General features: G+C 36.8%; 1 protein-coding gene across 1 annotated transcript in view; it reads right to left on the bottom strand.

Annotated features, from left to right (window-relative positions):
- LOC150078438 (RRP12-like protein) overlaps window positions 1–25787 on the bottom strand; it is a 496297-nt gene that overhangs the window by 458620 nt on the left and 11890 nt on the right. The window contains exon 2 of the mRNA XM_090384563.1: window positions 19777–19936. Within this exon, the coding sequence (XP_090240689.1) occupies window positions 19777–19936 (160 nt within the window). The remainder of the gene's footprint in view (window positions 1–19776; window positions 19937–25787) is intronic.

Below are 25787 nucleotides of genomic sequence, written 5' to 3'. Positions count from 1 at the left end.
TGGATTTTCAACAGACAGTCCGATCTTGAAGGCTCAAGCGGAAAAATTAGCTAAACAATTTGGACTCTAGGATATTTTATGTACCAACAGTTGGCTGAATCGATTTAAAAACCGACATAACACCGTTTATGCAAAAATTAGGGGAGAGTCTCGATCCGCAGATCCAATAATGGCAAATGAATGGATTTGACCATGTTTGGGCAGAAATCAGGAGAGATTTCAATAACAAAGACCTACAACGGCAATGAAACAGGACAGTTTTATAATTTGACACCTAACAATACATTTAAATTCAAAGGGGAAAAATGTGTTGGTGGAAAAAAATCAAAAGCTCACTTGATCGTACTCTTATTCGCAAATATGAAAAGAACTGATAAAAAAAAACTTGTTGTTATCGGAAAATCGTTAAAACCTCGGTGCTTCAAAAACGTAAGGAAACTTCCTGTGGATTACATTGTGAACAAAAAACTCTGGATGACTTCAGATATTTTTCGGCACAATACGTAAATGATTGGAATAAGGAGCTGTTCAAAAAAAAGAAAAATAAGACTTGAAGAGCTTTGGCGTGAATAATATCTGAACTAAGAGGCACTCTCTTTTGATTAAGATCTTCTATCCAGAAAGAAAAGTTATTTTTCAGTTTTCGATATTAACAGATTTCTCACTTTTGTAGTGCTTTTTTGCAGCCAATGAGGGAGATAACTGAACTTTTAATTTTCTCAGCATTTTCTCTAATTCGTCGAATGCTAAATTCATTTATGCTGTATTTCTTGGCCAATGTCACAAACTTTTCGCCATTTTTTAACTCTTTAACGATTTTTAATTTTTCCTCTAAATTTAAAATTTTTGTGTTGTAGCTTTCTTCACTTTAGGCACTAATTAAGTACATACTTTATATAGACAAGAAATATTAAATCAGCAAAAGCAATGCCAATTAAAACACTTTACGTTGTATGAACTAGAAAAAGATTCTGTCTGAACAGCTAACGGATAACTGATGAAGGGAGTCCCAAACGAGGAAGTTGTTTCAAAAATAGCCGGACAAACACACCACCATTTATTGCTATGTTTGGTTATAAGAATCAGTTTTGAACACCTTTGTGGTATTTTTCTAAAGCACATTTCTAGAAGTCACAACCATAAAACAATAAAAATAATTTGTACTTTCCGGTTTATTGGGCTCTTCTGTTCATCATCATCATCATCATCAGCCATTTTCAATCCACTGCAGGATGAAGGCCTCTGCAGCAACTTTCCAGTTCCTTCTGTTTTGAGCACTGGCCATCCATTTACTACTCAAAAACTCATGAATTTCATCTATCCATCTCCGCCTTTGTCTTCCAGGTTTTCTTCTAGCTCCTCTTGGGTACCATTCTGTTATTTTCTTAGTCCATCTGTCATCATGTCTTCGAGCTATGTGTCCTGCCCAAGACCATTTTAGTTCTTTAGTTTTGATAAGAATGTCCTTTACTTGAGTTTGCTGCCTAATCCATGTGTTTCTCTTCTTATCTAACAGTCTGATTCCCAATATAATTCGTTCCATTCTTCGCTGTGTAGTTCTTAGCTTCTCTTCCATTCTTTTGGTGAGTGCCCAAGTTTCACTTCCATAAGTCATGGTGGGGAGTATACATTGATTCATTATTTTACGTTTCAGACAAACTGGGATATTGCTCTTCAGTATGTGACTATATTGCTCTTCTGTTAGTGCAATCTAATTATAAATGGGTAGTAAACTCAATCTTATTGCATTTGCAATAATACCGATAGCTGGAAATCGGGGTGATTTTACATTATTATGGTAAAATGTGTTTCTCCTTCAACGAAATCTTCAATCATGTAAAAAAACAAATAAGTTTTCAAAATCTGATCTTCATCCCTATTTTTGAAGCTTCGTAAACAAAAATCGCATAAGTAGCAAAACTTGTTGTGCAATCTAAAATTTTGGTAGTAAATACCTGACCGTACAATAAAAAACAGAGCAAATCAAGGGATGACTGTACTGTTGCTCAGAATAGCTGCTCTGAGTGCCTGTCGTTTTCTGTTTCAATTAAGAAGACCCCAGAATGAAACCTAACTGATTTCGGGGAACCTGCTAACTCCTCTAAGGCAGTGTTTCTCAACCTGTGTGCTGCGAGTAAGCTTCAAGTGTGTCACAGAAAATACAAATTAAAAAAAAAAAAAAAATGATAAATCCAAGTTGTACAATAAAAATTAATTCAAACAAAAAATTCATTTATTTATGCTGTGCCGATCCAAGCACCTTCCAGCAGTCAATGTGACAGCATGTTTTGATTCCTAATAGATCTTTTCACCTATATAAAAAACTGCAGTCCTTATCAACCCACTGCAGGATGGAAGCCTCCTCAACAACTCATGCTGATGAAAATGGACCATAATCTGCCGTGCTGGTCTAGTGCGGGTTGGCAGATCGACCGTACTTAGCAGTCAGGGGCTGTTTGTTATTGTTATTTGGTTTTTAGGAGCATTAGCAACTAAGACCATATTGCTCCGGGATATGCGGTGGTCATTCCCTTGACCTTTCCGCATCCTCCGTATTTGGTGGTGAAGGGCTCGAACCCCGGTCTAATCAAGAAGCGTGTGCTACGCACTGCTGCTCCTTCCCACCTGGCTACGGAGGCGCCTGCAGTCAGGGGCTTGAACCCCGGTCTACTCAAAGAGCGTGTGCTACTGTACTCCTGCTCACTCGGCTACGGATTCTGTTTGTGAATGAATATAGTAGTAATTGTAGTGTGTTGCAAAATTTTAGCATCTTTAAAAGTGTGCCGCAGCAATGAAAATGTTGGAAAACACTGCTCTGAAGGGTGACACTGTCTCAATAGGTTCCTCAGTTTGTGAATGTATAATCAAGAAACTTGGAGTGGGACCTGATGGTACTTTGGTTTGGTTCTCTTTGCTACATTGGCACTGTCTGTTTCTTTGGTTTGGTTTTCAGTTAGGGACCAGGTTGGGGCACCAGAAGAAATTAGTTTATCACGATTCAGTGTTTTTTTTATTTTTGTTCAGTGCATGGGCTCCCCACCTCCACAGAGCCCAAATGGGGTGCCCACTACACAGAAAGCAATAAATGTGCTCAGAAGTGAGACGGTAGGGCTACCCAAACACCGTACCTCCACCCTGACTCCTGTCTCTTGGTTCATAAGGGCAGGGGAATGGCACTGACGTGGCTGACCCTTGAAGGAGAATCCACTAGCCCAGTGTTTCTCAACCTTTTCATTGTTGCAGCACACTTTTAAAGACGCTAAAATTTTGTGGCACACTACAATCACTATTCTATTATACTCATATATATTATATACACATATAGGGTGTCCCAGGAGGTGAAAGGATAGGTCATTTTAAGCAAAAAAGTTCATATAAATATGTGCCCTATCCCAAATGGTTTCCGAGATAGAGCTACTTTTGATTGTCATTGATTTTGAGCCATTTGATTGTCAGTTGCTAGTTATCGGCTGATTGTTGTGATAGAAGTAAATCAGTGAGTAGCATCAGTTGTCAGTTCTAATTGCTAAAAATGCTGCATATTTTTACTAATGCCGAATATGCTGTATGTTTATGGCTTCTCCGATGGTAGTGCCCCTGCTGCTGTTGAAGAGTACTGTCAGCACTTTCCTACACGTCAAATTCCAGATCGTAGGGTGTTTTCCAAAGTTTTCAACACACTGCGTGAAAGTGGTATGCTTCCCAGTGCTCATGTTTCATCTGAACGAGGACATCAAGAAAATGTGCAGGAACAGGAACACATTCTGAACATGGTTCGGCGCAGTCCTACAATTAGCAAGAAAAAGACTTTCTGCATGTCTCGGTGTTTCACGAACACGTGTATGGCAAACACTACATGAAGAGAGCTTGTACCCATTTCGCCCACAGCATGTGCAAAATCTTTACATAGGGGACAGTGCCACGCATCTTGAATTTTGTCATTGGTTAAATGCCAATCGTGAAGTGCTTCCATCAATAATATTTACTGATGAAGCCACGTTTACCCGGAATGGAATCAACAACACACGTAACACTCATCAATGGTCGCACAAAAATCCACATGGTACAGTGGAAACAAATTTCCAAGTTCGTTTCTCAATCAATGTGTGGTGTGGTATGATCGATAATCTGTTGATAGGTCCCATTATTTTAGAACATCAAATGACAGGACACAATTACCTTCAATTTTTGCAAAATACATTAGGTGAACAACTAGAGGATGTTCCTTTGGCCACACAGTGTGCTATGTATTTTCAGCATGACAGGGCCCCTTCCCATTCTACCAGACGTGTGAAGCAACATCTGAACCGAATTTTCCCTAATCAGTGGATTGGTTGTGGTGGTGCCATTAACTGGCCACCAAGATCTCCAGACCTAACCCCATTAGATTTTTTGTTTATGGGGTTGGATGAAGAGTGAAGTGTACAGAAGAAAAGTGGATACAAGAGATGATCTGCAAGCTTGCATAATGGACGCTGTTGCCATATAAAGGAATGTGAAGATACACTTAGACAAGCAACATGCCATGTTCTCATGAGAGTGGAAAAGTGAACTGAAGTTGATGGTGGCATTTTTGAAAATTTATTATAAACTGTTCCAAATTTGTCACTTGAAAAATAAATTTTCAAATGCCTCTATCTCGGAAATCATTCAGGATAGGGCACATAAACTTTTTTGCTTAAAATGACCTATCCTTTCACCTCCTGGGACACCCTGTATATATATATATATATATATATAATTTATATATTAACAAAATGAAAGTTATTTCTGTTGGATGTATTTAATAATACATTTATTATTTGTTTTAAATGCTTTAACGTTCTCTTTTGAACATACATGAACTGCATGAAATTTAAAAGAAAATATGTAAAAAATTAACATAATTACATAAACATAAAAAAAATATACAATTATAACATTTTAATCAGTGAGACAGTTGGATTTGATGGGAGACACAGCTTTTTAAAACGACGATTTATTGTGAATAGGCTTACTCTCAAGCTAAGGTTGCCAGATTTCTATGACTGGATTAAAGGACACTCAAAAATAATTAATGCTACCATTCCCAACACTCACTCCACACCCTCCCCCACCACAAAAAAGGAAAACTGAATGATTTTTTAGTTAATAATTAAACATTTTGTTTATATTTTGGTTTAAAAATTATAGCTTTCATATTGACTATAAATATTTGCAAATTTTAGTTTAATTTAGAATTTAAAATATTTAATGGTAAACCATGGCTTCCTAAGGCGAAGGATACGGATTGCCAGATTTCTATGACTGGATTAAAGGACACTCAAAAATAATTAATGCTACCATTCTCCAACACTCACTCCACACCCTCCCACCACAAAAAAGGAAAACTGAATGATTTTTTAGTTAATAATTAAACATTTTGTTTATATTTTGGTTTAATTTAGAATTTAAAATATTTAATGGTAAACCATGGCTTCCTATGGGGAAGGATATGGATTGATATATAAAGATAATGAACGATATGGATGATATAAAAAGCATGAATTGATCCAAATATTTTAATGCAAGTTTAGTGCCTTAATTGACATCAAGCTAAAGTAATTTTAGGTAGGTGAAAAAAAAAAAAAAAAAAAAAAAAACGTACTGGTTTAATAGCTGGAAATCATTCACACTGAACATATTTTGTATTACTCCGAGCAGTCTTAAGAACTTCGGCATAATTTTTAGTTTTCTCAAAAAAATCTAAACAATTATCTTTAAAATTGAAGATCATTAGTTCGCTTTTTATGAGTGAAACTGAACATCTATTTTGCCCATCCCTCCACTTAGAGTTCACTACACTAAAAATCCTTTCTGAATTTGCCAAAGTCCCTGGCACTGAAAAAAACATGAAATGACCTTGAAAATATTTGAAAGCTTAAAATCAACACGTTTCAAAATTAAATGCCATTGACTCGAAGTACTGGAATTAGTTTTAAATATTTCAGAGGTTGACACAGTTTCATAATTTGTTTTTAGTACTGAAACCTCATCAAAAAAAACATTCATATCCAAGTTAGTTTTTCTAATAATTTAAAATATTCTGCTTTTTCAACAAATGAGTCATAGTTAGGACAACCATTTTTAAAGCTTAATTTGCTGTTTCAAAAAAGGGGTATTTTTATTAAAATTAAATTTCTTTCCTAAATATTTAAATGTAGAATTATAAAATGCTTTGAAATCATTTATTACTGTGCTTTTAACTACAGGATCTAATTTCTGAAAATGCTGATTAACTTGATACCCAAAAAATTCTTGGGTATCAAGTTAATCAAGATGATTCCTTCAGTGAATTTTTTAGATCATTCATTATATAAAAAATATCACTGGCACATTTCATTATTTTCGAGCTATTTTATTGCTTTGCAGATTATTTCACCTCCTATGCCTGTGTGGAAATCTGCCACTGCCATTACGAGGCACAAGCATTGAAAAATGAAAATAAAGAACAAATTGCATCTTTTTTTGTTTCAATAAAGGACAAGGACAGTTTAACTAAAATAAAGGACATCTGGCTACCCTACTCTCAGCTCCTCTTCTACTGACTTTTAGTCTCTCTTTTTTGTTTAATCTTGTTTAAAGCGGAAAACGCTGTTTCACACAAGGAGGAAGTGGAAAATGGCAATAAAATTCTAATTGCCTTTTCAGAAATTCGTGGATATTCATTTTGATTCAAAATTTGTTAATATTAGTGTTATTAAAGTGAATTTCCAGGGACTGGTCACAACAGATCTCAGCCATTTCTTCATCCTCTTGCAGATTAAGTTCTAACGTCGGAAGGTTTCTTATTGCAAATAGTTCTCTCCCACAGATATTTTTTGGTATCAAAGGATGGAAAGTAATGCTCAATTTTTGTCTTTATCAGTTCTAATGTTTCGCTTATTACATTAATTATTTTAGCATAATTTGTTTTGGCAGTCAAGGGAAACATTTCTAAATTTTTTCATTTACATATTTTTTCCATATACTAAAGTTTTCTTTAAAGTTGAACAACTTGTCAGTAGAAGTGAGTAAATTTTCCTATGGGCCTTGCATACTGATATTTAATTTATTAAGCTGCACTAATAAATCTGCTAGAAAAGCTAATTTACAGCACTAAACTTCATCACTTAAATAATCACAAAATTCTGACTGCTCCAGTGAAAAAAAATGAGCATTTCCCCATACAATTCGTACATACGCATGAGTACATTTCCTTTCAATAGCCACCGAACCTGATTGCATTATTAAAGATAAATGATCAGACTCCAGTTCCTCACATAATTTTCCAAAAATACATATTTTATGTGGTCTAGTTTTGATACAATTGACCATTTTAACTGCTTGATCAAGCACAAGTATTAAATCGGGTACAACTGTCTTCGCTACTACAACTTCTGTCTAAAACAGTGTTGTAATAATATTTCAATTGTATCATTTTACTAAGCTTAGAAATCCTTTTAGTGCTCCTGTCATCGCAGGAGCACTGTCAGTAAAAATGCTTACACACGACTTCCATAATATACCACACCGGCATGCTGGTAAAATCAGACTTTCTGCAATATGGTGAGATTTCTTTTCTTTTGCCGCCAGTTCAGCTATTAAATAGCTGGCTTCTTGTGCTTTATCAGATACATTAGCCATATTATAAAATTCTGTACCTTGTTTTCTAGTAGAGGCCAGCAGTCTTTTAAAATACTCCACAGTTTTGAATGATAAATTCTCCTGTTTCATAGAAAAATTATGCTGAAATTTACTCGGCACCATTAATTCGTTTGACAATTTTAAAATACATAAAAGTAGAGGGCAATCTTGATTACCAGTATACGAAAAATCAATCGCCAAATAATAATCATATTTACGACATGTTTTCTTCTTTTTCATGTTTGCTCATTTTCGTTTGTCATTTTCTCCAAGCTCATTGTTATCAATTTGCCTCTTCTGATTTCCTTTCACTAAAAATTTATCCATTGCAAATAATTTCTAAAAAAATTAAAGTTACTTCTAGAATGGTGTTTCCCAACGTGGGTCCCACGCCCCACATGGGGGAAATTTGATTGTTCAGAAGGGGCAATTCAAAAATTGCTTGTCTAGAGTTTAAAACAACCGCCTACTATGATTTAACTTGTACAAAAGAAGAATTGTTGGTATCTCAATTTGAAATAAGCATTCGTTAAAGGTTGTACTTTCTATAGAGCCGCACTTGAAAGATTGGAGTAATATCAACTACAGTTTGCTCGGAGAATATTGCTTACTATGCCTAGTTAAGGAATAGTACGTACTGCATTGGAAGATTGCTTATGGCATGCGCAATGCACAAGCAAAGTGGTTGTCTACTATAGCCTACCGCAAACTCCACATGTTATATGAAATAGGTAATTCCTTTCATACAAATGCTCGTTTGGGCGTCGTGACTGTACGTTTGGATAGCTTTGGCAATCTCAGATTAAAATAAAAAATTACTTTGTCTGCGCACAGAATTATTATTAATGAAGAACTGTGATACACAATGGTATGTATTTGTCGTATATGTATATTTCTGTGGTCTCAGTAAATAAGCAAATAAGTACAAAAATTCGAATTTGCAGGAGAGGAAAAATAAACTTCACACTCTCATATAAACATGCATATATTCGAATATACAAATATTTATTACTCACGCTAAAACTACAATAACGAAGATATCTGCATGTCATGTAATAAATACTTTATTATATGCACTTATCTCATTTTTGACAAATTAGACTTATCTGCTTGTTCACAGAGACCACAGATTTAATAGCCCGAATTTAGTAATTTGTGTGATTTATTCATTCAAAAAGCATACTAATAATTAATTTTGATATATTAAAATAAAATTAAATTAACTATAATGCATAGTTTATTTTTAGTTTTTGATTTATCTTATATTTATTTCTTTCAGTTGCACAGTAAAATGAGTGATGCAAGTAAAAAAAAAAGTTCGTCAGTATTCAGAGGGCGCCTCCGTAGCCAGGTGAGAAGGAGCAGCAGTGCGTAGCACATGCTTCTTGATTAGACCGGGGTTCGAGCCCGTCACCACCAAATACGGAGGATGCGGAAAGGTCAAGGAATGACCACCGCATATCCTGGAGCAATATGGCCTTAGTTGCTAATGCTCCTAAAAACCAAATAACAGTATTCAGAGGAATACTTAAAATTTGGTTTCGTACCCGCTGTCCACGATCAAAGGTCACCTTTTTGTCTTTTATGCCAACAATGCTTGACCAACGAATAAATGAAGCAAGGTCATCTTGAGGTGCATTTGAAGGTGAAACATAATGCTCATGTAAATTCAGATTTAAATTACTTTCAAACTTTAAAGAAGAATTTTGAAAAAAGAGCAACATTAAAGTCTCTGTTTATTGCTCATACTGCAACTGTACTCTTGAAGCTAGTTATGAAATTTCTTTACTCATTGCTAAATCTGGGAAAAATCATACCAAAGGAGAGAATTTAATCAAACCATCAATATCAGCATTTCTTAAAACAGTTCTGGAAAAAGATGACAAAGACGTGAAAGCTATGCCACTCAATAACAATACTGTTAGCAGAAGAATAGATGAAATGAGTGAAGATATTGAAATACAACTTGTTGGAACGCTGAAAACAAGAAAATTCTCAGTGCAAATGGACGAATCAACTTTGAGAGACAGTGAAGCCATACTGATAACTTATGTAAGATATATTGATAAAGGTAATTTTGCTGAAGAAATGTCATTCTGTAAATCATTAGAGAGCACCACTACCTCCAAAGATATATATAATAAGCTTAAAAATTACTTAGATGACAATAATATACCAATGAAAAATATAACATCTTGTGCTGAAGAAAATTCTCAGTGCAAATGGACGAATCAACTTTGAGAGACAGTGAAGCCATACTGATAACTTATGTAAGATATATTGATAAAGGTAATTTTGCTGAAGAAATGTCATTCTGTAAATCATTAGAGAGCACCACTACCTCCAAAGATATATATAATAAGCTTAAAAATTACTTAGATGACAATAATATACCAATGAAAAATATAACATCTTGTGCTGCAGATGGTGCTCCTAATATGATGGGCAAGAAAAATGGCTGCTTAAAATTGATGAAAGATGAGAATCCAGAAATGCTTCTTGTGCATTGTGTTATTCATAGGGAAAACTTGGTAGCTAAAAATATTTTGCCTGTTCTTAATGAAGTACTAAAATCAGTTATAAAGTGTGTCAATGCTATTAAAGCTAATGCCAAATGTGACTGTCTCTTCAAGCTGTTTTGTGAAGAACAAAATGCAGACCATGTGAGACTTTTACTTCACACTGAAGTAAGGTGGCTATCGAAAGGGAACTGTTGAAAAGATTTATGGAACTATTTGATACTATTAGTGACTTTTTAAGTGACAAACCTGAAATGAAGCATCTGTTAACAGCTAATGGTAAAGCATTTGTGAGTTATTTAGCCGATATCTTTGAAAAACTAAATATATTAAATAAACAACTTCAAGGAACAAATAAAACTCTCGTCGATGCAAAAGCGAAGATATTTGGTTTCATTACATTTATTGAATTATGTCAAAAATATATTTGTAACAAAAATTTTGACCAGTTTCGTTGGCTGCAAAAATGTGAAGTGACTGATACCACTGTACTTGTTATTGTCGATCATCTGAAAATTTTGTCCGCTGATTTAAAACAAATTAATTTTCCAACCTGGATGATGCAACCAACATTAGTGGATTTGTCTGATGTATCAATGCAGTACCAAGAACTCTCAGAAATGCAAAATGATGAGTCAGTTAAAACTTTATTCAATATAAAAGGAGCGATGGCATGGCTTTGTGATGAAACAGAAATTAAATACCCAAATTCAACCAGCTTTGCAAGAGAGCTATTGTTACCGTTTCCATCTTCATATTTAGCTGAATGTGGATTTAGTACCATAAATGATTTGTTACTAAAGAAAAGAAATCGACTGTATATCAGAAAACAGGGAGACTTGAGACTGAAGCTGACTAAATTGGAGCCCAATATAAAATCTGTCTGCGGCAAGCATCAAGCACAAGGGTCTCACTAAATTTAGTGCACATATCTAGAAGTGACTTCACATGGAATGTTGAAATTATTACACAATTAAATAATAATTACTAAAAATTAAAATATTATAGAAAAATCTTTCATATAAATTATTTTGTACTTGAATTTTAGTTGTCTATTCTATGTTTTGAAAATTTATTTACTGTTTTTTTCTTAATAATTTCCTAATGATTTCTTCCTAAAACCTAAGTCTTGTACCCTGAACAAGTTGTAATTAGGCTTCATTTAGGGAATAATTCAATTTTTGAATATAAAAAAGGTGGGGCGTGGTAAAAAAAAAAAGGTTGGAAAACACCATTCTAGAATGTACTAATACAGTTAATTGAAAATACCTGTTCTATAAGAATTATAACTGAAAATTTTTGCTGTTTTATTTCGCTGACTTAAATTGGCATATAAATTTATTTTCTAGAAGTAGCTTTATATTCCTAGTTACGATACTTAGTTTAATTTGAACTTCAATAGAGATTTTGTAGGTTATTACTTAGTATCAGTAAGCATATCCAATTCACGTTTTACAAGTTTTAGCAGCTCCAGAAAACACTAAGTTTTTATTTATATTTAGCCATTTTATTGACTTAATTGTTATATTAAATTATTTTCTATAAGCAGCTTACAGACCTAGTCAAGCTCTTTGGTTTATTAATACTTAGTGACTGTAGATTTACCGTTCGTAACTTGCCACCATTGTTATATGATACAACGCATATCCCGAACTAGATAGAGTAAGGTTTAAGGTAAAACTAGATAGAGAAACACGCAGCGCGGTATTAGAAATCTGTTAGTTTAGCATAGTATAATATTATCAATTAATCAGTAAAATTTATTAATTTTGTTAAACTTCATTGTCAATTAAATTGTACTTTTTTAACTAAATACACGACTTAGATTTTACAAACGTAACATTATTAATTAATACATATAACTTGATATGAGATAAGGAAGTTATATAACGAAACTCGGACATAATACTCGATACTGAAAAAAACACACACACACACACACACACATATATATATATATATATATATATACATACAGTAAACCCCTGCGAATAGCGGGGGTTACGCTCCTGAGAAATGCCGCGAATACCGAAAAAGCAAATACTGAGTTATGGCTCCCATAGTAATAAAGGGGTTCTGTTCCAAAGTATAAAATATATAAGAAAAACTAGTCTAAAATTTTGTCTGTGTATGTATTATATGTACCTTCATAATATGACAATGTACATAGACAGTACATAGTGAAATGCAAGCATAAGGCATCGAAATGAAAATAAGAAACAATTTAATATTAAATGTAATATTTATTAGAAACTTCAAACAAATCTTTCAAACCAGTGCCTTTGCTAGCTAAAAAAACTTATCCCACCAGTGCTATCACCAGTTTCGCTAAAGTGTTGATAAAGGAGTTTTACCTTTTCACGAATGATGAGTGAACTTAACAGAATTTTATTTTGAGTTCGGTCTTCTATCCACAGATTTAGAGCCTTTTCCATTTTTTTTCTAATTTAACATCACGAGTTACAGAGCAAATTTTTGAAGCAATTAAGTGCGTTTTCATGGACACTATGGCAGATTTTTTCTTCTGATATTTTGATTGATCGTACCGTTGACTCGTTGATTTTATAATGTTTTGTCACTGAGGAGACACTTTCACTATTAGAAATTTTGTCTAATAACTCAATTTTATTCGCTAATGCCATCACCTTCTTTGATCTTTTCACATTTCCCTTGTTACTCGTAGCCATATTTTTGTACAGGTTAGAAAGAACTTGTCCACAATAAAGTCACTTTCTTCCATTAACACACTCGAAAAAGTCTGTTTTACACTGCAAAATGGTAGATTTATCACTTTTGTAAGCATATCAATTTATAAATTTATTCAATATATAAGCATATAAATTAAAAGTAAACGACGAAACCTTCCATGACAAGCGCATAACACATACTGAACAAGGATTAGCGAGAAACATCCACGCTCGCAATTTTGTCACCCCTCTCCCCCACTTACTGAGTGCTGTTTTGACCGGGAAAGATAATTTTAGCCACACCCATGTTTTTTTATGGCGGAAAATGTTCACGGCGCTTTAAAATTCACATTTTTTTAGGTTTCATTTTATATTAAATCAGCGGCCGTGAATAGCGGGGATTTACTGCATTGATATAAGTTTAGGGTTATAATTTTGTAGTGAAATTGAATCGAAATCATGACTCAGACCAGAGAAGCAAAGCAAAAGGCTCAAGTTAATGAGTGCTGAGGGAGACAGCTGTCCTCTGAATCATAGCCTTTTGAAATGTATTGCTTGTTTGATGTTTGTGGAGCAATCGGGGATGGGATATGATATTGCCAAAGGGAATGTCTTTACACGATATAAGGAAATCAGGCAACAACACAGCATTGTTATAGGCCTATATGAGAGCTTGAAGGATAGGGTGGATGCCATTGAAGGATCTAAACTGAGTGGTCCATCAAGCTCTCAGCTGCCCACATCAACGCCAGAGCTTGCACTTGAACATCACGCAACACAGCGGAAACCCCCAAGGCAGAATGCACTGGTCCCACAGAAAACTAGTAGTTGTCGGTGACTCTATTGTCAAGGAAACGGAGAACATATTGTGCAAAAAGAATAGGTGGAACAGAACCAGGGTATCTGGCAGAGGCAAGGATTGGTGACATTGTAGAGGAGAAGATATCTTTTAAGGGAACAAAATGTGATATTGCTGTACACGGTGGCACTAATGATATTAACAGTAGGAGACAGGCGGAATTGCTTAAGTACAGGACACTGTTAAAAAAAAGCTGTGAATTAGGGTTGAATTTAAAAGTGTCTGAAATTCTGCCCAGACACGATAGGAGGGAGTATATGATCAGAGCTTTGTCGATCAATTCGGCCGTAGAGAGACTGTGCAAGGCTCAAGGGGTAGAATTTTTTTCAGCCCGGTCTGTGCTTGTTGACAGGAGAGACTGCTTCTACAGGGATGGGGTACACTTAAATAGAAAGGGTGCAAGAATATTTGCTGATGCTATCAGGGCAGTGTTAGGTAGGTTGGAAAACTGCTAGCTTGGGGGGGGATACACAAACTAATAGATTAACAGTAGCCACTGGCAGCGGCGAAAATGATTCTAGCACTGCTTCTATTGGAATGAGCAGCAGCCTGGAAAACAAGATGACTCCTGGAAGTCATTGCGGTACAAGTAAACACTAGGGTAGCTAAGAATAGAAACAGGTGCATGTATACTTGGGTGTACACCAATGCTAGGAATTTGGTAAATAAATTTAATGAATTTGAGGTGTTTGTCAAAACTTCAAAGCAAGATATTGTTGAGATAACAGAGACGTGGTGTCACACAGATATAAGGAATGCAGAAATGCAATTTTGGGAGTCCAATGTGTACAGGAAGGATAGACAGGATAGGAAGGGAGAAGGGGTTATGCTATTAGTTAAGAAACACAAAATCCAAGGAAGAACAGCCAGTCGATATGCCGGGACAGTGCAATGTCAAGTCATTTTGGTGTGCAATACGCACTGGGAAATCAAAATTGAGAGTAGGAGTGTGTTATAGGCCTAATGACTCTGATGAGTATAATAAACAACCGTACAAGGAAATAGAGAGGTCCAGTAAACCAGAGAGTCTTATAATGGGTAATTTTAATTTCCCAGATAGTGACTGGAATTTGTAGGTTGGTCACTCACGCACTAGCAAGGCTTTTGAGGATTTATTGGATGATTGTTTTCTACAACAGCATGTTCAGGAGGCAATTAGAGGGAGTAATACTTTTGATCTGATTATCAGTAATGATTCTTCATGCATTAAGAATCTGCAGATAAAGGAACCACTAGGTGGCAGTGATCACAGTGTGCTGAAGTGGTATTTACTCAAAGAGGTAACTACCATCAGGGGTAAAGGGAAGGGTTTTTGCTTTCATAAAGGCGACTACGGAAGTCTGAGACAGTAATTAAATTCTATACAGTGTGACCAACTGATTGTTACCAACAGCAAATTCAAAATGGGAAGCATTCAAAGAATTAATCTTGGAAGCTACTAGGCTTTTCATACCAACTAAGAAATATTATTCAAAGTTTAGGCCTAAATGGATGTCAGATGAACTAATGAGACTTGTGGCAGAGAAGAAAAATGCATGGGATACATATAAATTAACAGGTGACATGGAAGCTTATGATAGATATAAGCTGGTCTGTAACCAAGTCACAAAGGAGGTTAGGCAGGAAAAGGCAGATTACAAGAAATCTTTGGCAAAGGATGCAAAGAAAAACAGAAAAGACTTCTTTACTTATGTAAACTCTAGAAGGAAAGGGATGAATCAGATTGGTCCACTGTATATCGATGGTTCAACTGTCGATGATCCTGTTCAGGTAGCTAAAAGAGTAAATGAGTATTTTGCATCTATATTCACACATCAGGAGTTATTCAGGGAGTTGAATACCAGAGGTGAATTAAACTCTGACAGTAAGCTAGATTATTTTGTAATAACTGAGAGTAAAGTGGAGGAGAAATTGTTGAAGATAAACATAAGAAAGGCAGCTGGGGTGGATGGGATCTATCCAGTGATATTAATGGAGGCAGCAAAGGAAGTAAGCAAACTTAGCCGTAATTATGAGAGCTTCCTTGGACTCAGGAGAGGTACCCATGGACTGGAGATATGCAAATGTGACCTCAATCCACAAACGAGGATAGAAGGGTGACACACAAGTAATTACAGTCCCATTAGTTTAACTTCTGTTCAATGGAAATTAATGGAGGCACTGAAGGATCGTCTGGATAAGACTTCAGTTATAGCTCATACACAGCATGGTTTTGTTAAGGGGAAGTCTTGTCTAACCAATTTGATTGGATACTATGATGTGGTCACAAAGGAACTGGATGCAAAGAATAACTTTGATATCATATATTTGGATCTTAGAAAGGCTTTTGATACTGTTGCACATGGAAGACTGATGCACAAATTGGAGCAGTGTGGCATTGAAGGCAAATTGCTGCTATGGATAAAGGGGTGGTTTAGGGGGAGAAAACAGAGAGTGGTAATCAATGGACACTGCTCATCATGGACTAATGTTTTTAGTGGTGTCCCCCAGGGTTCAGTGTTGAGTCCATTGTTGTTTTCTGTATTTATTAATGAAATTAATGATGGTATATCAGGCTTAATGTCCAAGTTTGCAGATGATATGAAGGTTGGTAGGGTTGTTAATGACACTAATGACAGTACGCTGCTGCAACAGGATCTAGAAAAGTTCAGCAGATGGACTGAGAGGTGGTAACTGAAGTTTAACATTGAAAAATTTGAAGTACTGCACATGGTAAGCCATAACCCCAGGGTAATGTATCAACTGTGTATACACTGACATTGATAGAGAATGAAAGGGACCTGGGGGTAATTGTGTATGCAGATATGAAGTTTTCTAAGCAGTGCAGACGGTCTGCAAGAGATGGTGGTCTTGTCAAAGTTATACCAGAATTTTTCTAGCAGGGATAAGGAGGCAATTATCCCCTTGTATAAGGTCAGGCCACACCTTGAGTAGAGTACTGTATACAGGAGTACTGTCTGGAGGCCTCATTTTAAGAAGGATGTAGAGCTGTTGGAACAAGATTAGTGAATGGAACAGAGTTGCTCTTACGAAGAAAGGCTTAAGTTCTGCAAATTACAGTATCTGAAGACATTGAGCATGCTCACTGCTGATGGGATTGCTCCTCTTGCTCAGAATAATCGCCTGCGAGGGCATAAATTTAAATTGAGAAAAGACAGTTGTAAGATAGATGTGCAGAAGTTTGCCTTTAGCCAGCGTGTGGTTGATTGCTGGAACAAACTTCCATCTGTCATTGTAGAAGTTGATAGCTTAAATAGATTCAAGGCAGAACTAGACAAACATTTGGAGCAAGTAGATGGGTGAAATAAGGGTGGGTTTTTTTTTTTTTTATTTTGGCTGATGCTATATAAGCTTGCTTTCTTACATCATGTGCCTTTACTAATGCTAATGACGTTTTAGAGATATAAAAACACAAAGGAAATTTCTTACTATGTTGCTTACAAGTTGCACTTATACAACTGCAGGGTGCCTGGGAAAGTGTGAAAGAATGGTTGAATAAAGGTAAACAGATCTACTATTAGGAATCAAAAGGGGAATACAGGATAAAAGGTGAATAGATCTAGTACTAGGAATCAAAACGTGATGTCACACTGATCGCTGGAAGGGGCTGGGATTGATGCAGCATAAATAAATAAATTTTTTTATTTGATTTAATTTTTTATATAAAACTTGGATTTATTATTTTATTATTTTTTTTTTTCATATTTTTCACAGCACACCTGAAGCATACTCGTGGCACACAGGTTGCGAAATGCTGCACTAGCCAATTGATCCTAGCCAGGCTTCCAGGACCAGCCATCTTGTAGAAGCAGGGGCCAAAGTGGTGTGTTGAAGCTGAGCCCACCAACCACCAGGCTCCCCCTTTCCTAATTTACAAGTCACAGCACACACATGCCAGACTCCTACAATGTTAGCCTGGAACCTAGGCTGTTAGCATTAGATCCCAATAATGCTTATCTGGAAGTCCAGCTGCAGCACTGGGAGGTTATCTCACTGCATACTGGTGCCAAAGTTGAAGGGTAACCATCAGGTTTAAAAAAAGTAGAAATACAGAATTTATAGCGAATGGCTTGAGCAAGACACTAGAAGGATTTGGCTATTTGTTTTTTTTTTTTTAGGAGCATTAGCAACTGTTTGTTTGTTTGTTATTTGGTTTTTAGGAGCATTAGCAACTAAGGCCATATTGCTCCGGGGATATGCGATGGTCATTCCCTGACCTTTCCACATCCTCTGTATTTGGTGGTGACAGGCGCGAACCCCAGTCTAATCAAGAAGCATGTGCTACACACTGCTGCTTCTTCCCACCTGGCTACAGAGGCGCCACACTAGAAGGCTGAACTACTTTTTTATTTTAGACAGTGGGTACCGATTGCTGGAACAAGTTGCCCTTGCAGTTAGTTGAGGCTGAAAGTTTGAATAAATTCAAAGGTCAACTGGATACTTAGCACATAGGATAGCTTTAACATATTCTTGGAAAACCAAGGTTTAGATAAACAAGATTTTAGGATGAAATGCAGAATAAACATCAGGTTAAGGGCATAAGTATGGATATTTGTTTTCAGTTAGTACTGAAAACAAATCAGGGTATGTGAAGTGGTTAGTTTGAATAGATTTAGGGAGGGAATGAACCAAATTATTAGAGGAAATAGGCATACAGAGGGAATAATTTGGTTAATACTATACAAACTTGCTTCATTGCATCATTTTGCCAATATTATTAGCATTAATAGAGGCATAAGTGCAAAGCTTATGCAGCATCAGCCAATAAAAAAAAAAAATAAAAAACACTTCACCCCTCCATTCGTTCCAAATGTCTGTCCAGCTCAGCCTTAAATTTATTTAGGATATTAGCTTCTACAACAAAAGATGGACGCCTGTTCTGCTAATCAACTACCCGCTGGCTAAAGGCAAATTAAGCACCTCTATTCTACAACTATCTTTCCTCAATTTGAAACTGTGTACTCTCAGGTTCTTAGTCTGAGCAAGAGGAAGAATCGAAGAATCTCATCAGCATTCAGCTTGCTCAACCCATTCAAGGCCTTATACACCTCAATCAGATTACTTCACAGGTTCCTACTCTCCAGACGCTGCAATTTGCACAACTTAGCCTTTCTTGGTAAGAGCATCCCTTTGTTTCCCTCACCAATCTTGTTGCCCTTCTTTGTACTTGTTCTAGCAACTCTACGTCCTTCCTAAAATGAGGCCTCCAGACCTCTACGTGTGACCTGACCATTGCCTTGTATAACGGGATAATCACCTCCCTATCCTTGCTAGCAAAATTCCTATATATCATTGACAAGACTCCATGACCTTCCCTGGCAGCCTGTCTGCACTACTTAGCAAACTTCATTAGGTTAGGTTAGGACTGCACATTCACCCCCACGTCTTTTTCACTTTCCAGCTCCCTGAGTGTAGTACCACACAGTTGGTATGTTTCTCTTCGGTTATTGCTACCCATATGCAGTACTTTGCATTTGTCAATTTTAAACTTCAGTTGCCACTTCTCAGCCCATTTTCCCAATTTGTCTAGATCCAGTTGGAGTAGCATACTGTCTTTACTGACGTTAACAACCCTGCCAACCTTTGTATCATCTGCAAACTTGGACATTAAACCTGATATACCTTCATCAATATCATTTATAAATATACAAAACAACAATGGGCCCAACACCGAACCCTGGGGAACTCCACTAATAACATTTGTCCACAAAGAGCAGTGTCCATTGATTACCATTCTCTGTCGTCTCCCACTCAACCATCCCTTCATCCATTGTAACAACTTACCCTTAATGCCATACCTCTCAAATGTGTACAGCAGTCTTCCATGTGTCCTTATTACTAAAGATACAGAACCCAGCAGGCATAAAACAAAATACTAGTTGCCAGGCTGGTTTTTTTCAGCCACCATATTGACCTGGTGCCTGGATTGGGTCAAAATGACTAAAACAAAAGGGAGGCAATTGCAAAATGTGAGTACCACTGAAAAGAGAAAACTAGCACATTTCCTACCAGGAAATGTTGTAGTGATTTTTAAATTCCATAAGTGAACATTTCCAAATAAACTCACCTATTAAATGTAGGATTAGAGCATTCTGACCAGATACTAGCAAAAGTATCAAATGTTTTAGCTCCAATGCTTTGTGTTTCTTCATCCGGTGATTTATCACTTGATACTTTATGCAGCACATCATGTTGTGCCAAAGCTGCCTCAGTCAGGTGGCCTTTAACTATTCAAATGAGAAAATAAAAATTCATTAGGAATTATTAATAATGAAAGGAAAAAAAGATTCTGTATTTTCCACAAAATTATAACACCGATTTTCATAATCTGTCTTCGTAACAACAAAAATATAAAATAAAACAGCTATAGTTAACACTACAGTAAAAAGAAATTCACCTTCTATAATTCATATGCCTTCTTTATGTATGTATTTTATTTATGCAGAAAACAGATTTTTCCTATACAGTTGAACAATACCAATCTGTAATTTCATTTGGAATGGTTTCACAAACGCTTTCTTTCTCACATAAAAGAAATAAATTCATTGAACATGAAAAATTAAAAGAAAACAAAACAACTGTATCATTGGGTAATGCTTTTGCACATCCATCTGACAAAATGTTAACACGTGATGACTTTTCTTACCTTCCTATGCCAGAGTCCTTACATAAGTTATGGATCAGGGAGTGATATTCAGATGTAAACATTTATAACAAAAGAAACAATTGAAAGTGTTTGGCTTTTTTTTTTTTCTTCTTTTTTGGACAATTCAGATAAGAGGCAAAAAGACAGCAGCCAACATACTGGATGTATAACATGTGGGACTCACTTCAGGGATGGGTGCCTCCGTAGCCAGGAGCAGTAGTGTGTAGCACACGCTTCTTGATTAGACTGGGGTTCGAGCCCGTCACCACCAAATACGGAGGATGCGGAAAGGTCAGAGAATGACCACCGAATATCGGAGCAATATGGCCTTAGTTGCTAATGCTCCTAAAAACCAAATAACAACAACAACTTCAGGGATGTGATTCAGGACCTAAAAACAAAAAAAAAAAAGTTCATGCAAACATAGGTCTGATTGTGAGCAACTCTGCCTACATCTACAGGAAGTGCTCAAAATTACCACCGTACGCCTGAATACAAATGCCTCATCACAGACCTCCTCAACCACTCAAAAGTTCCAGGTGTCTGTCGGATTTGCTGACAGCCTTGTTCTAAGTTAAAGAGGCCTCTGTTCTCAGGATTCATAACGACAATGAGTTTCAGTTTTACTTACAAAAAGACGGGAACACAGATTTATTAATAAGTAAAAATAAGTTTAAAATAAAAATAAATATACACCAATAGCTTTTGGACATAGCATTAGGGAATAACTCATCCAAAAGGTTTCTAGAGACATGACTAAAGTGAGACAGAGCACCGTTGTGCATAAACCACGTCAGACAAATGACATCAAGTGTAACTTCTAACCACTCATTTAAATGCTCTCTTAAAAAACATTGCAGTTGGATACTCCTGTTAATCTCCCAGGCAGAACAACAGGCCGATTAATTTGTTGCCAATTACCTGACCATACATTCCTGCTGAATTGTTGAGGTGTCTTGACTGAACAGTGGCATGGGAATTTTCTTCATCCATGAACATTGTGAAAATTGACCACACCATCCTCAGTAAACACAGCTTAATCAGTAAACAATACAGCAGATAGGAAATGATGATCACAAGAATGCATCTGCAAAAACCGAGTACAAAAAGCTTCTAATGGTGGGAAGTCAACCTCAGTAAGTAATTGTACTGTTTGAAGACCATATGGATTTAGCTGTTAGTCCCGTAAATTTCTCCACACAGTCATGTGTCCTACAATTATCAAAAAAAAAAAAAAAGTAGTGTTCTCTGCTGTTATCCTTTGGGTGCTGTCACCATTTTCTTCAACATGATCGAGGGTCCATTCATCCAAATAAACAGCTCTGGTGCTGATGTGTCTATCTAACACCATCTGAAACCAGCTTTCAGAATGAACCAGTTTTTTTTTTTGTTTTTTTTTTTTTATGAAAACCCCAAACACGAGAAGTATTAGAACCTATAGTACTTCGTACCGTACTTGGGTTGGAGGTTGAGAAGACGAAGGAAGATATTTGTTGACATTAGACTTGAACTTCTGTAGACTAATTTTCAGGAAATATGTATGAAGGAAGGTTGTTCCGGAAAATGGCAGTTGAATGAATAAACGAGGAAGATGAAAAGTTGGTTCTGTGAATTTGAAGTTGGACAGTAAATGGATGTTAGTTGCTGGTGGCTCGTGTTCAGACTGTTTTGAAAGAGAGAGCAGGAATTATAGATGCCAATTCAGAAGAACAGTGCCCATGGAGGTATCTGTAGAAAAGACATGCAGCAAAAACAGTACGACTATGAGATAGCAAGTGGAGAAACTCTGTTAGAGATGAGTCATTAATTAACCTAACTGTCCTGTTCTGAATGGAATCTAAAACCTGAGAGAGGTTTAGGGGGCACCACCACAGATGTGGGAACAACATTCCATGATAGGGCAGATTTGGGATTTGTAAAGAGTGAACAGCTGTTTGGAAAAAAACGTAACGGCAAGAGTGAAAGAGAAAACCAAGTTTTTTAGATGCCGAGGAAGCAATATTTGTAATGTGCTTGTGCCAAGAGAAATTAGAAGTCAGGGTATTCCCCGACTCCCTCGAGAAGTTGAAGCTGATTGAGCAAAGCAAGTTTTTTCAAAATGGAAAGTAAAATGCAATGTGCTATCATCGGCAAAACTATGGATAGGATTTCCAGTCAATGGAAGAAGGTCATTAATATACAAGAGGAAAAGGGTGGGGGGAAAGAACTGAACCTTGGGGGACACCAGCATTAGTGGAGAAGTTAGAAGACAGAGAGCCATCTACCATCCCCTTCAGTGAGCGATCAGAGAGAAAACTGGATAACCAATTACAAAAACAGTTGGAAAACCATAAGATGGAAGCTTGTTTAGAAGGACTTTATGCCAAACACAATCGAAAGCCTTTGAGATGTCAAGAGCAACTGCTTGTGTTTCACCGAACTTTTCCATCGAATTTCTCCATAAATGGGTAACATAAGCCAGAATATCACCAGTGGATCGACACTGACGGAATCCATACTGGCGATCGTTGACCAGACGGAAGGTTTATAGGTAGTTTAAGAGTTGGCGGTTAATTTATTTCTCCATTACTTTAGAAAGAGTAGAAGTAACTGCAATGGAATGATAACTGGATGGGAGAGATTTGTCACCCTTTTTAAGAACTGGCTGTATGTGAGCAAATTTCCAAGCAGAAGGAAAGACACCTTTGGAATAAGAAAGTCAAAATGGCAGCAAAGAATAGGAGTAAGTTGAGGAGCACTTATTTTGAGAACAAGTGGAGAAATACCATCAGGACCTGGAACTTTCTGAGCATCAAGATTCATCAAAATCCTTCTGACATCTTTTTGATGGAAAACCACAGGAGGCATTGAATGGTGCATGTTGGGAATGGTGGGAAGTATTTTACCAAGGTTATTAATACATGCGTTGGAGTAACAATGAGATGCTAGCAGGTCAGCTTTATTCTTGGCTGAAGCGACAACAGAACCATCTGGTTTTGACAGAGGTGAGAGAAGAGATGGGCAAAAGTTGCAACCCAAAGCTATGGCAAGAGACCAAAATGCTCAGCTACCATTAAGTCAAGAAGCAAGTTTTCTACTCTTAGCCCTTTCAAAATCCAGTTTGGACTGGTTAATAACTGCTTTACAATTATTGCAAGCTTTGGAGTAGGCAGAAAATGAAACTGAAGAACTGGAAACAAGCCAATTACGACATGCAACATTCTTCTCTTGAACAGCCTTAGCACATTTATTGGAAAACCAAGGTTTGGATAAAGGACGAGATTTTAAAGTGGAGTATGGAATAAAGGATTCCATTCTACAAGAACAATTTTAACTGACACGATCTGAGCAAACGTTGACATCAGAAGTTTTGAAACAGTAATCCGACCAAGGTAAGGAAATCTTGCAGGTCATCCCATTTTGCATTCTTGTAATGCCAAATAATACGAGGTTGAGAATAGCCATGAGATAAAGGCTCCATTGGAGAAGAGACAATCACCAAGTTGTGATCTGTGGTGCCTAAAGGACCACTCACTTCGGCCATGTACTTAGAAGGATTGTTTGTGAGAAAAAGATCAAGCGTGTTGGCTGAATGGTTAGGATTGTCTGGTATTCTTGTAGGTAAATGAACAATCTGGGCAATGTCATTAGTAACTGCAAAAGCCTCAGCAGAATCTCAACCAGCTTGGTCAGTGTGACTAGGAAATGGAAGCCAGCTGGAGTTGTGAACATTAAAATCTCCTCACTGTTAGGAAAGTTGGGCTGGAGAAAGTCAAGTCGCAAAGAGAGGAAGTCAGAAAACTCCAAGTGATTAGTGGAGTTGGGAGAACAGTACAGACAACAGATGAATTTGATACAATGAGGTAGGCAGGTAGATAGATTTTAAGCCAGAGAAGATCGAAAAGAGGAGATTCCAAATTACCAAGTCTCTGACAGGGAATATCCGAATGAACATATGCACAAGTACCACCTTTGAGACAAAAGGAATCATACAGCGAATAATTTGGGCAACTGAAATGAGTAGTAGTTGAATCAGTTACAAATAGGTTCGGTCCGGTGTAGTAACTGGCGGCCAGCCTGCGAACACCGTTTTAGAACTGTACCCTCGAAATGTAAGGAAGATTGGATCTCGCCATGACGTTCATCATAACCTCAAAAGTCATCAGTCATACTGCATGATGGAAGAAATGGGGAAGGGTTGACCAGAACTTAGCTCTGGAGACTAACCATGGGTTCCACCACTTCAAGCCTCCAATAAACAAAGTGGGGGTATTGCACAGGTTGATGAGAGTCATCTACCACCTACTATTGCCTGGTAACACAGAGGGGCGGCATTCCTCCATGTGGTGTGGGTGCCACACCTCAACCCCTGCTTACGTTGGTTCACACCTGGGTGGTCACCCACAGTGTGCTTGTGCACAGAGGTTATAACCAGGATTACTAACAGTCCCACCATCGTGAAGGTGCAAGCAGAGGATTTGGCTGTCACAGACCCTCCGGACTTTGCCGAAATTGGATCCACTTGACTTGATTGTCACCCAAATATCAGTTCCATCAGCGTTTTAGACTCCCATGTAGCAAGTACAGCTTTCCTGGCATATCTGAGAAAATGTCTGTGACAACCTCAAGGACCCGACATGATTGCCTTGCAGTTTCTGCAAGGCAATCATGTATTCTCTGAAAAGATCATCTTATTTGGCACATGATGATTAGGGATGTTTTCTGCACACAGATGTCGTGCCTCAGCTGCAGTGCAGCTGAGGCACGACATCTGTGTGCATTGAAGCTTTTTCAAAGAAAATGCACAGTATCAAAATGTTAATAACAAGCTCCAAATGCAGGGCCCTTGTTAGGAGAACTAACAGAAATCACAAAAAGAACATTACAGAATCTTGTTTACATAACTACAGCAAAGCCCACATGATATATTGAGCACTGTTTGTAAACAGTTGAATGGAGCCAGTTATGCTAACTCAGTTTGTGGAACACAAAAAGGGCTGCAATTCAGAAAAAAAGGCAAAAATCAGAACTATGTTTATATCAATGTTTTTAGGTCCTAAATCCATCCCTGAAATGAGTCTCTTATTATGATACATCTCTAAATAACATAAAAGTGCTACTTTTAAAACAGGACTATAAGTTTGGAATGAAGTAAGCCAGAATATAATAATAAATGCATGAAAAACTATCAATTAGAAACTAAAAATATTGCTACAGATAATTAAATAATCTGGCTAGAAGATAGAGCAGCAACAGCATTTACAAGATTAAAATCGACAGGTAAAGTTAGAAGTGAAGAAAAAATTATATTACACAAAGGCTGATGTTGCTCACTTCCAATACCAAAGGGAATTGTGAAAAATAATTTTAATCTAAGTGAAACAGAGTGACATTAAGAAATGGCAGTAAAATATAGCCTTTACTCACAAAACATTTCCAATTTCTTCAAAAAC

This window comes from Mastigoproctus giganteus, chromosome 11 (assembly GCF_048544385.1).
Source record: "Mastigoproctus giganteus isolate SK-2022 chromosome 11, ASM4854438v1, whole genome shotgun sequence".
In the NCBI taxonomy this organism is placed as follows: domain Eukaryota; kingdom Metazoa; phylum Arthropoda; class Arachnida; order Uropygi; family Thelyphonidae; genus Mastigoproctus; species Mastigoproctus giganteus.
Note: the sequence above shows the minus strand (reverse complement) of the source record. Positions and strands in the feature narration are given on the sequence as shown.